The sequence below is a fragment of the Spea bombifrons genome, chromosome 8 (genome assembly GCF_027358695.1).
Source record: "Spea bombifrons isolate aSpeBom1 chromosome 8, aSpeBom1.2.pri, whole genome shotgun sequence".
NCBI lineage: Eukaryota > Metazoa > Chordata > Amphibia > Anura > Pelobatidae > Spea > Spea bombifrons.
In genome coordinates this window covers 30,059,616-30,072,704 of record NC_071094.1, presented here as the reverse complement: position 1 = coordinate 30,072,704, position 13,089 = coordinate 30,059,616, and the positions used below count along the sequence as shown (strand labels likewise).

At 37.4% G+C, this 13,089-nt stretch overlaps 1 protein-coding gene across 1 annotated transcript in view; it reads right to left on the bottom strand.

Moving 5' to 3' along the window:
- Nucleotides 1-13,089, bottom strand: part of IL1RAPL2 (interleukin 1 receptor accessory protein like 2) — a 258,512-nt gene that overhangs the window by 70,060 nt on the left and 175,363 nt on the right. The window contains exon 6 of the mRNA XM_053472558.1: nucleotides 7,811-7,885. Coding sequence (XP_053328533.1) covers nucleotides 7,811-7,885 — 75 coding nt within the window. The remainder of the gene's footprint in view (nucleotides 1-7,810; nucleotides 7,886-13,089) is intronic.

Below are 13,089 nucleotides of genomic sequence, written 5' to 3'. Positions count from 1 at the left end.
GTATAGCTCATCCTGAGTTACATCTGTTGACAAATTAAAAACTCTGAAATAATGTAATTCCTAAAATTCCATATAACTTTAAAGCCCCATGATTCAAGTTAGTTCCATATGTACAGAGAACTCCATATTCTATTAAATTGTGTAGCTTACTTTAAACCTAAGCTACAATAGGTTTAAAGGCCAATCTAATGTCCCTGACACCCTCACTATAGAAGTACTCTGTGGGTATACTAATATACATTCTCTTAAAAACAAAAAAAAATCAAACAGGGTATTCAGCTGCAGGGTGTGAAAAGGTGCAAATGCATCTGGGGGATTCTGCAGAACTCCCCCATGCATTTGCAAAACAGACCACATGAAAATGTAAAGGGACCACGCAGCTATTATATAGACTCACTGGCTACTTTAGTAGGTACACCTGTTCAATTGCTTGTTAACACAAATAGATAATCAGCCAATCAAATGGCAGCAACTGAATGCATTTAGTCATGTAGACGTGCTCAAGACAACTTGCTGAAGTTTGAAGCAGATGGGCTACAGCAGCAGATTACAGCCTACAATTCGCACAGGCTCACCAAAATTGGACAATGGAAGACTGGAAGAACATTGCCTGGTCTGATGAGCCTTCATTCCAGCTGCAACATTTAGATGACAGGGTCAGACTTTGGCGTAAACAACATAAAAGCATGGATCCATTCTCCCTTGTATCAACGGTTCAGTCTGGTGGTGGTGGTGTAATGGTGTGGGGTACATTTTCTTGGCACACTTTGGGCCCCTTTGTACCAATTGAGCATCATTTAAACACGACAGCCTACCTGAGTATTGTTGCTGTCCATGTCCCTCCCTTTATGACCGCAGTGTACCCATCTTCTGATGGTTAATTCCAGCAGGATAATGCACCATGTCACAAAGCTCACATCATCTCAAGCTGGTTTCTTGAACATGACAATGAGTTCACTGAACTCCAACGGCCTCCACAGTCACTCAATCCAAAAGAGCACCTTCGGGATGCGGTGGAACGGGAGATTCGCATCATGGATGTGCAGCCAACAAATCTGCAGCAACTGCACTATACCATCATGTCCATATTGACCTACTTCTCTGAAGAATGTTTCCAGCACCTTGTAGAAAGTATGCCACGAAGAATGAAGGCAGTTCTGAAGGCAAAAAGGGGTCCAACCCGATACTAGCCAGGTGTACTTAAAAAAATTGTACATTAGTGCACTTGATAGCTGAAGTGCCCTTTAAAAGGTCTTACAGCACTGTGACAAAGCATTTGTCTTCTTTTTTTGCATATTTATCACACTTTCTGATCATCAAACTCATTTTAGTATAAGACAAAGGTAACCCAAGTAAACACAAAATGCAGTGGTTAAATGATGATTTCATGTAAAGAGGGAAAAAAGCTATTCACCCTACCTGTCCCTATGTGAAAAAGTAATTGCCCTTTTAGTTACTAAATCAACCAATTAATTAAATTTAATTGATAATTGGGTTCAATTTAATTACACACACCCAGGCATGATTACTGCCAGCACTGTTTAACCCAAACATCAATTAAATAGAACCTGCCTTGCAAAGTGAAGTAGGCTAAAACATCTCAAAAAGCAGCACATGATGTCGCGATCTAAAGAAATTAAATAACAGATGAGAAACAAAATACTTGACATCGGTCTGGAAAGGGTTACAAAGCCTTTTCTAAGGCTCTGGGACTCCATCTAAACCATGGTAAGAGCTATTATCGACAAATGGAGCAGCCAGCCTACCAAAATCCCATCCATGGAAGAGTTTCAATGTAAACATCACCGGTGACCAAAAAGAACACAAAGCCTCGTCTCACATTTGCCAAAAAAACCTATTGATGACCCCTGCCCCCAACTTTTAGCATAATATTTTGTGGACTGATGAGTCAAAAGTGGTTCCCATTACATCTGGCGTAAAGTCCAAAAGTGGGTCCCACTACATCTGGCGTAAAGTCCAAAAGTGGGTCCCACTACATCTGGCGTAAAGTACATATACAACTAACTTGAATCAGTCAAACACTGTGGTGTTAGTGTGATGGTCTGGGCTGCTTGCCATTATTGATGAAACCATGACTTCTGCTCTCTAAATCCTGAAGGCTAAAGCTCAAGCACAGTTGGGTCCACCTCTGAATGGCTCAAAAGAAACAACATTGACATTTTTGCCAAAAGGTGGCACAACCAGTTATCAGTTTTAGGGGGCAATTTCTTTTAACATGGGTGATATAGGTTTAAATTAACTCTTTATCGTTAATAAATGAAATGATTATTTAATAGCTGCATTTTGTGTTTACTTACTTTGTCTTATGTTAAAATTAGTTGGATGATCTGAAACATTCAAATGTGACAAATAAGCAAAAATACACAAACTGGAAAGGGGCAAACACTTGTTCACAGCACTGCATGTACAATACCTAAAAGCCAAACATAGTGTACAAAACTCTTATGTTGCTAAAGAGAGTACTTACTAAGAGGAAAAGTGTGCACGCCAACAGATGCTCTAAAGGGTTAATTTTTATTTTTTCTTGGAAAAATACATTTAAAAAAAAACCACTGCTGTACCCTGGTATCATTTACAGATTATTAACGTTAACAAAGTTATGCTTTAGAAAAACAAAACCTATCACAGTAACTACATTTTGTCAAAAGCCTGCCCATTTTGCCAGTATTAAAGGATTATTGCGATAATACACACACTATTCCCGGTCAGACAACAAGATCTGTGAACGCAACTGCAGTAATTCAATCACAAAGTAACATGTTTTATGCAGCTGCTCTTGAATATTTTCATCACTGTGCACTTATGCTGGGCCAACCACCAATTTTCCATTTAGAAAGCAGCATGAATTATAGGAAGATCGCTGTGCCATCAGAAAAAAAATATAGATGTAATTTAAAATATAAAGGGAAATCACTAAGGTACTATATTATGGTCTAGAATTTTCAATGAGATGTAAAATACATATTATGTTGATAAACCTGCTTGCAGCCTTTTGTGATTGTATTAGAGATGTTTACTGAAAACTGTATGTTTAATATTAAACATACAGTTTGTTAAAACAAACATATTTGTTAAAACAATTTATTAAAATAATGCATATAATATGATAAGATAAATACATTTTAAAATTCGGCGTGCTGGTGCTGGGGTTACCACATCGCTACTCTGGACAACATGAAGACCCCTTACAGGTCTATATTTTACTGAATAGAGAGGTGAATTATAAACTTCTTATAAGCATCCCTGAATAACATTGCTACGCGATCAGCCTAATTGATGCACAAGTGTATGTTTAGGTGTATTTGCATTTGTAGGTAAGCAAACTGCCCTATAATGATGCAATATTCCCCTGCTGTTTACTCCATTCCTACTAAAAAGGGTGGTCACATCAATATTTGATTCAGAAGCACTTATGACATATTCCAGGACTACATTAAGAAAAATGCAGATTGCAGCCCAGTCTGTATTTGGCTGATTACAGCCCTAGATTGTACATTTTTAGCAGGAGCCCTGAATGTAACAGGGTTGCTGTCACCAAAAAACACTGCCACCTCATTCAGTATGGCTCAATATTGTGAGAAAATGATGACATCTTTTAAGGGACTAATTATGTCAGAATTACATTTTTCTAACTATGCCACATTTATATATAAACCCCTCTTTCTAAATAATGGATGAAGATCATTGTATACTGACAGAAGTATTGCTCTATGATTTTTAGTCGCTTCTACACTGTATAAGATTGTGTATCTATATAGTGAAGGTAACAGTGCTCTTGTATAGATATGTAGTTGGCTAGTTTTAAATTGATTGTATCTATGATACATTATTGTACATTAATTTCAACTACATAAAGTAGCAAGTGCAAAATTGTATGAAGCAATGCATCTACTTAATCATAGTATCATAGTAACTGTTATGTGATGCTTCCTATATACTAATAGTGACAATGCTTTCTTACTATGAACCTATATGTTTACTACAGAGTCTAGATCGAAATTCAAGTGATGTTTGTGATAGACAAGTGCTAATGGGACAAAAAACTATTCAGACAAATTTTTCGGTTCGCTCCTTGCTCACTCGATTTCTCTGAAAATTCGGGGAGAATTTTTGATTCAGGAACAAAATTCATTCACTCTCACTTACTTCTCTTCTCCCTTCCTTCTTCGTCTGCATCTCTGTGGACATAACCCGGCAGGAACTTCCACCAAAAGGCGACGCGCTAGATGTGACATCCTCTCAACGATCCTCCATTCAGGGAAGAGGACATCACTGAAAGTGCCAACTGAGGGCAATATGGTGGCGCTTGCGGTGATGTCATCTCCCAAATCCTCCAAACAGGGAAAAGGAGGTCACCGCAAGTAGCACCATTTTGCCCTCACATGAACTGAAGGCAAAATGGCAGCGCATGCGGTGACGTCCTCTTGGAGGATCGGGCGAGGATGTCACTGCAAACGCCGCCATATTTCCCTCAGTTGGCGCATTCAATGACGTCATCTCCCCTGATTGGAGGATCATTTAGCGGAAGTTCCACGTGGTTATGTCAGAGTGTGACACAATATTACAATACAACTGCTTTTCAAGGGGAAGTCCTAATTTTGGGGTACTGTTCTGATGCCCCACAGAGCTGCCGTACTTGCTTTTGTGGCATTATAAGGTGGGTAGGGAGATTCTCTCATCTCTCCCGGGGGGTACAGGGAGCTGTAAAATCCTTGAATGTCTTTACCGTTGCAGCACAGACCTCCACTGGAGCTCTACTGAAACAGAGAGCTGTGTGATGGATCTTTGGGTAAAGTAGGCAGGAAGTCTCTCCCTAGTGCCAGTTCCAGTCCTGCCCCTGGCTGCCTCCAGTCGCACCTACTAACAAAGGTTTGTTACACCTGACATTTTGAGGGGTATGTAATACCCCATCCTTTTAATAGGAGGAAGAGCAAAGTTCAGATGTTTTGGATTTTCTATTCCTCTGTTCCTCACTCTAGTAGGGTCAACATCAAGCTACATTGTTCACCTCTAATATCGTGTTCTTATCTACTGAAAATAATCCTTAATCTGAGGAAGTTTATAATATGAAGATATATAAAGAGCTGTGCTTGTGCTATGAGCAACACTGCCTGAAAAAAAGTTAGACATTACTGAGCTAACTTAACAAACCTCTAGATGTTAACAGTGTCTGAGAAATATACCAGTCCCTAGTGCTTGGTCCTGACAGATGCAAGAACACAAACAGTAACACTTGACCAGCACATGTCTTGTGTGGTGCCCCAGGCAAAACTGTGTAATGGACTCCCTGCAGAAGTGCTAATTTGCCAGGTCTGCCCCACAACCAAACAGCCTACGGCTTGCAAATACAATGCTGAATTTTTCAGCTGTGAACTGCGTTCTCTAGACACACAGAATGACAAGACCTCGCAGTCCTAAATGGAAATTCAGTAAAATGTCAGCTGGAAATTGTCACTTAAAGAATAAAGGCATGCTACAGCTTCTAAATCATTTACTGCTACAATGTACTGAAAATATGTATTCACCTTTACCAATTTAGTCCATTTATTTAAACCGTTTTAAGGCATTTAACAGCAGGACGTTCTAGTACATCCTGCAGTTAAATAGCCTCCTGTACCACCCCGCCACGGCATTCACAGCAAATCAGAGATGCCTCTGCACACTGGATTTTTTTTTTTTTTTAACTCTTTTAACACTTTTTTGTATTTAAAAGGTTTTTTATAATCATTGATCATATGAGTAGTATTTTTACTACTGACTTTTTTGGCCTTTGGAATTATTTTTACTTTGGCCTTAGAATTTTTTTAAATTAGTTTTAATTTAGAAAACTGTATTAATTTTAAGCACAGGAGCAACACAAATGGAAAAGATCACAAGGTGACACTGACATGGCCCTTTTCTTTCTCAACATCTAAATTGCCCCCAGTGAAATGTCTTAGTTCTGACTTCATGGTGGTCACCCTTTTCATTGGTGATTTACAGCAACATAAAGTAAAACTACTGTACTATTCACTGTGTAGTCACAGAAAGTATTCCAGGACTCCAATCTACAGTTAGTGAATCCTACTTTAATTCATTAAGGACGGAGGACGTAATATTACGACCATGCAAAACCAACCTTTAAAGCCTTGAACTTAATACTATGCTCTGTATTACTGTCACTTGTTCTGGGTAATTGCAGCCTCATTGAGTGGCAGGAACGCTGGTGCTGGCTTCCTGCAGACCCAGGCAGATTAGCAGCAGCCTATAGAAGGCACTTCTGAGCATGTGATTGCTTGACCAGCAACACACATGCATGCTGCCAACAGCAATGTCTGTCAACGTTGCCTTTGGCAGTGATCGCTGCCGCTCTAAGCCTCACACTGATCGTGAGGCAAATACGAGAGCTGGGGTTAGTAGAAAACATTTTTTTTTCATAATTATAGAGTTATCAGCAGTCTTTGTATAGCTGCTCATTTTTTTTAACTCTTAAGGATTGAAAAAATGTATAGGAATCAATTTTAAAAAATGATGCACAAGAACCACTGTTAACCACACTACATCCAAAATGTATGGCATATGAGGCATATAGGGTGTTTCTGAAAGCAGGACAAATACATAAATATGTCTATATTTTTTCATCTGTACTGGCTATGTATATTTCTTTATGTAAAACTGTAATTTAAAACAATCTATTTTTTTTTTTAAAAAAAATTCTCCTATACTAAATGACTAAAACCCCATACCAGCCCTGGAACAAAAAACAATGTATAACAAGTGTGGTTAAACTAAATAAAATAGGGGGAATTAGGCTTGAAATCAAGATAGCAAAACTGCTTTAAACCCTTTGGACCTTAAGGGGTTAAAAATGCATGGCCCCACCAGAAACCAATAATCATCACTAATACACTAATAAATATGCAATGTGAACATTAATTCAATTATATTTCATACTGCTAGTGCTTAACTGTGTATAGAACATAATTACAATCTACATTAGTGGGAACATACAATAGAAAATGAATAGGTTGGTTTTATATTGGGTTAATCAGTATGCAAGCCAGTATAAACATTATAAACAATGAATTTGCATATGGGTAAAAAAAATAGTAATGTCCCCAGAAAAGCCACCTGATTGATTTTTGTCTGAGCTCTTACCATAATTAATAAACCTATTACATAGAACTGTACATGGTTTAGATGAGAAGTTCTTTTAAAATAAATCCAGCCCTCTTTATTTCCGTGATCTAAGAAAACACGTGCATTAATATATAAGTATAGATAAGTGCCTCTAGCCAGTAAAGGATGCTAGCTTTTAACATAAGCATATAATTCGCAACGTATGGCAAAAGACAAAATGAAAGGGATTATTAAGAAGTCGCTTCATTTCAGCCGAAACAATCACAATAATTTACAGCATTATATATATAAAAAAATCCACAACCACCTAAAAATTCTTTGTGCTGCTACTTATAATAATTAACCCCTTCAGTATTAAATGGAGTAATGAATCCAACAAGTACAGCTGGTATTTAATATGTCCCTTTCAATCCCCCAACATAAAATAGAACTGCAGACATTGCATATACTTTATTTAATATGTGGCTTAACCAATTAACATTCTCTGTCACTAAGCAAACCAAAGTCCTTTAAACTGCTGCTACAACGTACCCAAGCGATATAAACGGGAAGTAGCAAATTGATTTGCATGTAATAACACTTGCAATAAACCTTCCGTCCTTTGTGTAATTTTCCCCATCTGTTAATGGAGTGGAAGTTTATAATCTATTATTCCCAGAAGGGGACTTACCCAGCTGGACATCTATAACACTTGGCTGGTTCTCCACAGGGAACAACGGTTGAGGAGGCTTCGCTGTTACAAGAGCTGGAAGAGAAGACAGGAAAAACGTAATGGAACTAGGAGACAAATGGAAGTATCGGAGACATTTTATCATGCAGGGTATTTTATTCTGCTACACCTGATACCATGCAAACATCATCATAAAGGGGACCTGTGTTTACTGCGGTACTGTCTGTACAGAATACGTTTAGCAATGCATTTTCAATCTCAATGAAGTATTACAGAAAGGGAGCCTCTGACAGGTACATTTTCCAGGTGTAATAAATTTTAGCGTGGCACTGGCCTGGGTACACAGACACCCATCTGACAGCCAACAGGCTACAGAGATTTAACATTACTATGATGTACCACCCAAGAAAGTAAATCCTTAATATTTTGGACTGCTTGATAGGCCACAAGGGAGAGAGGCTTTAAATACCTAGTGGTTTCTATTTGTATTTTTATATCAACCTTATGCTAAATTTCTACACTACAAAGGGTTTGAATAATGTATGATTGAACATATTATATGAACAACCTATTTCGAAAGTTGGAAATGGTTGTAACTTGTGATGTGTATTCCTCAAAATCTTATACCTAGTAATGTTTCTCCCCACCCATCGAGGACCATGGACACACGGTTTTCATTATGAAACCCGAAACGTGCTACGGTTTTTAGAAACCACTATGTCTAAATATGTATATGGTGGTTAAAAATGTAATGTATGGAAAAGCCTCTTTACATTTATACAATGAGAGCAATTATCACACAATACCTAAGGAGATACTCAAAATCTGCACACGTGAGATGTACTTTTTAGGGTAATGCTTGCCATACTTTCTCCAGTTACCATTCCTTTTCAACCATATGCTCCATCCTATATTAATGTCCTACCAAATAGCTCTAACATTTGGAGTTAAGCATGTATTGGAGTACTCCATGCACTCATCAGGAGTATGTCAAGGGTTATGTATACTTAAGGTTGGGAAAAAGGGCTGAGGCTTGGATACTGCATCATTCAATATTATACTAGTCATGTATGACATACCTAGGACAAATTATCCAAAATTGGTGGTACTATTTCCATAGTTAAGCAGAAGTTAGTTGAGCCAGCACTGGCCTGTGAAAGTATTAGAGGCATAACATAGGAACCCCCCCCCCCCTGAAAGACAATAAAAAGGGGGGAAAAGACAGTGATAGAAAAACTTAAAGGTACTTCTTAAAAAGGCATGCTATAGGATTTATGTACATTTACGTACATGCAGATTAACAATTTAGTTCAGAAAAATGTAAAAGGTCTGTTTTCTTGCGAAAAGTTAGCAGGTATTTCTACTACTTCAAAATGAGCTAAATAATAGAACACATTTTTATCCATTTATATCTCTCAGGATCTGATAAGATTTTGTAAAATATTGGACTCTATATAAAGCTTAAGACCAATACTAATTAATTGGCATGTGTTATTTGCTATTATGTTATAGTGTTATAACACTTGTTCCTATTATTAGTAGGGGGCCATTACCTACATTTGAGCAGCAGTTGGTTGTTTTTTTTATATTTATATTTAATGCCTGTTTTATTTTTAGGCAGAGTTCCTGTCAGACATGATTGTTTTGCTGGCCATAGAAAGTGGCAGCAGTCACAGCACAGTTTCCACCTATGGCAGCCCCTGAGGCATGGCTCCAAGTCAGCAGCACCAAATGTCAGACACTAATATGTAGATCTACACATTGCAATGGGGATCACTGACTTGTCAGTATACTGAATTGGCCTAAAGATTGCCTTATAGTCAGTTTTGATTAAATTGAAAATTTAGCAAAAAATACAAGCATCTCTCTATGTAAGCAAGGGACCATAAACTCTCTACAACTACCGGTATGTATGTGAAAGTTTGTATAGCTAGAAAGAAATGAAAGTACTTGAAACTAAATAGTTTTGTGGCAGCAGGAAGGGGGAGGCATTTTCCTGTTGCACCTTTCACTACCTGTTGTAACATCAAGCGCCTGCTGAAAATCGAGTTTTGAGTATTTAAATGGCCCGTTGAATTTGTGTATTCCAGCCATCAATATTATTTTTAAAGGAAATGGATAGCAATAAATCAAGAACCACTGACATTTTCCTCATATTGCTCAACCTGTTGTATATCAAACTGTATACAAGAAACAAAAACTGTCTGCGCTTCTTACCCTAATAAAGTTGGCAACAAATATATAAACATAATATAAATGAGACCTCTCATTTATATTATGTTTATATATTTGTTGCCAACTTTATTAGGGTAAGAAGCGCAGACAGTTTTTGTTTCTTGTATACAGTTTGATATACAACAGGTTGAGCGGGTGACACACCTGTATACCCCCAATGCATGACATACTCAACAATCTTTGGACAGTTATTAGCATACCTGGGAACTCTCTGGCTCCAGCTACCCCTTTACAAGACTTTATTAAACTTTTGTAATTACTTGAAAACGGCTCATAACTGCCATTCAAATATAACATTCTATCATTAGCGATAACTTTAAGGTAGGGCAAAAGGGGTGCAATGTAGAAGGTGGGGGTTTTATTAGCTGCTGGCACAGATCTCTCCCAAGATGTCTCCTCCTTTAAGTCCGCATCACCTGCTAACGCTGGGACGTCAGGATATGACATCCACAGAAGGTGACAAACAGAGGCTGCACAGACCTACACCTCGTACTCAGGTATGGGGTGGGGAGCAGGGGCAAAGCCTCAGTAAATCTAAAAATGGCCCTGCTCTTTACAGAGACCAGCAAAAGATGTGAACACACAAAAAAGTTATGCCAAAAATAAATCTGTGAAAGTTGCTTCTCATAATTCTGGCATCAAAATGGTCCGATCAATATTTGTCAGATTATAATAGAAAAGGGATAAAACATCCAACGTGGCAGTACTGTACAGTGGACGTGTGTAACGATAATCCATGTTGCCCTAGGAAGTTCTTGTAGTATCTTTAGTAAAAGAATGTTCATAAAGCAGGTTGGATAAATGTATGTACATAGCGATCCCTTTGTGACTCCTTAAATCATTTACATAAAATATAACATGATCCATACATTTGCTAAAGAACAGTATCTGAGAACCTTCTATATGAACTAACCCTAGGACTATTCAATTATTAATAATTATTAGTTCATCACAAAATGACAGTTTCTCACTAATGGTGGCAACAAAGCAGTTCTAATAATAATCCTTATGAAAACCAGGAGGCAGATATAGTTTGAATTGTTACCTATATTCAATTATGCTAATCTTTAATGTATGTAATGTAAAAAATTCCCTCATATTAACAACACGCATACTGTCTATAGTTCCTTATTAGCTGCATATACCCACCCTTTGTTATAGGTCTACATTTTATTTTTTGTATTTCTTAAACTAATACATGATCAATACAAATTTAAATCCATATGGATTTATCTATGGTAAAATCTGTGACAAAGGCAGTTGCTCTTCAAAATTTCCTGAATTCCATCAAAGTGCCCTGTTGGAGAATTGCTGTTGGGGTATTGCTCTTTTGAGCAAAAGTGGTCTTGCCACGTGCCCCCTCTTGCCCATGCTCTTGGATACAGATGAGAATATTTATAATGTCATGCAGATTTGTAAGCTACTGCACTTAATATTTGCATTTCCTGAACATCTGATGAAACTGTCCTCAGGCTTCATGCATCTGGCACAAACATCATAAATACTTTAATTGAGATAATTCATATGCAGGATGTGCTGATTGGTTGGGCACAGACGTAGAACTATTCAAAGGGAAATGAGCGTAGCAATTTTTATAATTATTATTATTATCAGCTATTTTAATTGAAGCATGATCAAAAAATAAAAATCATCATATAGGAAGTTTACTTTGTTTTAAATACAGGGTAGATTTTTCTCTTGCAGATATGGACGTGTTCTCCTAAACATAAAGAATTAGGACAAATAGGGGATGTGTAGTAAGGATTGTAGAACCACGGGCAACAGAAAGCCAAGCCTGTGATAGTCCTGTTTATTAGTAATAAACAATAAGCCTACATGTAATTTATCCTGTTTGAGATAATAAAAGAATCTGTTTAATGCTTAATCACATCCCCCATGATGTGGGTTGGCCAATAGACCATTATTATCCTCCCAGACTTTAGTGAAAAAAAAAATTTATAGTCATTACACATACTAGATCCCTCTTCAAAATTGTTATTATTTTGGTAAAACCTTAAATATATTTTTATAGCGTCCTAGTTTTTAAAGATATCCAATGTATTCTCCTGAGGGGCACATTATGTTTACATCTGTCCCAGTCTTTGTCTTGTAGAAGTGACTTCCTTTTCGACATTGTAAAGCCAATCGAGTCTGGAGATTATAAATGAGAACGCTAATAATATTTTCTCAAAGGTCTTCCCATTTAATTCTTTCCCCGCATATATCATGCACACTTGAAGCAAAAGTGACATTGGATTTGGTCTTAATTACAGATAGATCAAATATCTGTTTCCTCGCTGTTTTTCACTTTGGGGATGGACAATATGTCAGTCAGTGACAGCCTTTTCTGATATAATACCGCTGAGCAAGAAGGAGGAAAATGGTAAACTGCAGATCATATATCACTTTAAGTGTCCTAGTATCTAAAGATGGGCTGACAGATATGTTGCTAGGCAACCTAATACTGCAAATTAGGGCTGAAATACACACAACTAAAATAGCTGAACTGAAAAGACTGAGAACAACTATATGAGTAGAGGAGAGGCTGTTTGGGCCCTCCATAGTTCTGTGGGGCCCTTGGCACGCCTAGGAACGCTCAAGGTTTGACCTGGAGTGTCCATAATTCTGCCACCACAGCTGAAATAGTATCAATTTACTGACTGCAAACATGTATCAAAGTATTATTTGCTGGTTTATAGAAAAAAATTCAGGGCCAAATGATTTTGTTTAAACAGTCTAGGTGACATCGTTTAACATCAATGCCTGAGCCCTCAGAGCTTAATGAATCGTCAGGTGACCCATAGATATAGTTCCACAAAAGTATAATAATTCTGGAAAAGAAAGAGGTGGGTGCAATGTTTGCCAAAATATTTGGGAGATCTAAATCCCTCATCTGCTTCTTTAATCATAGTTTTGTAACTTTCCATTTGGTGCAAAGTTTTTATTGCATAAACCTTTGAATAATTTGATATAAAGAGTCTTTTTCAGTTTATTCTGTGTTTAGGTCCATTTGTACGTAATGATTGATGTGTGGAGTATTCATT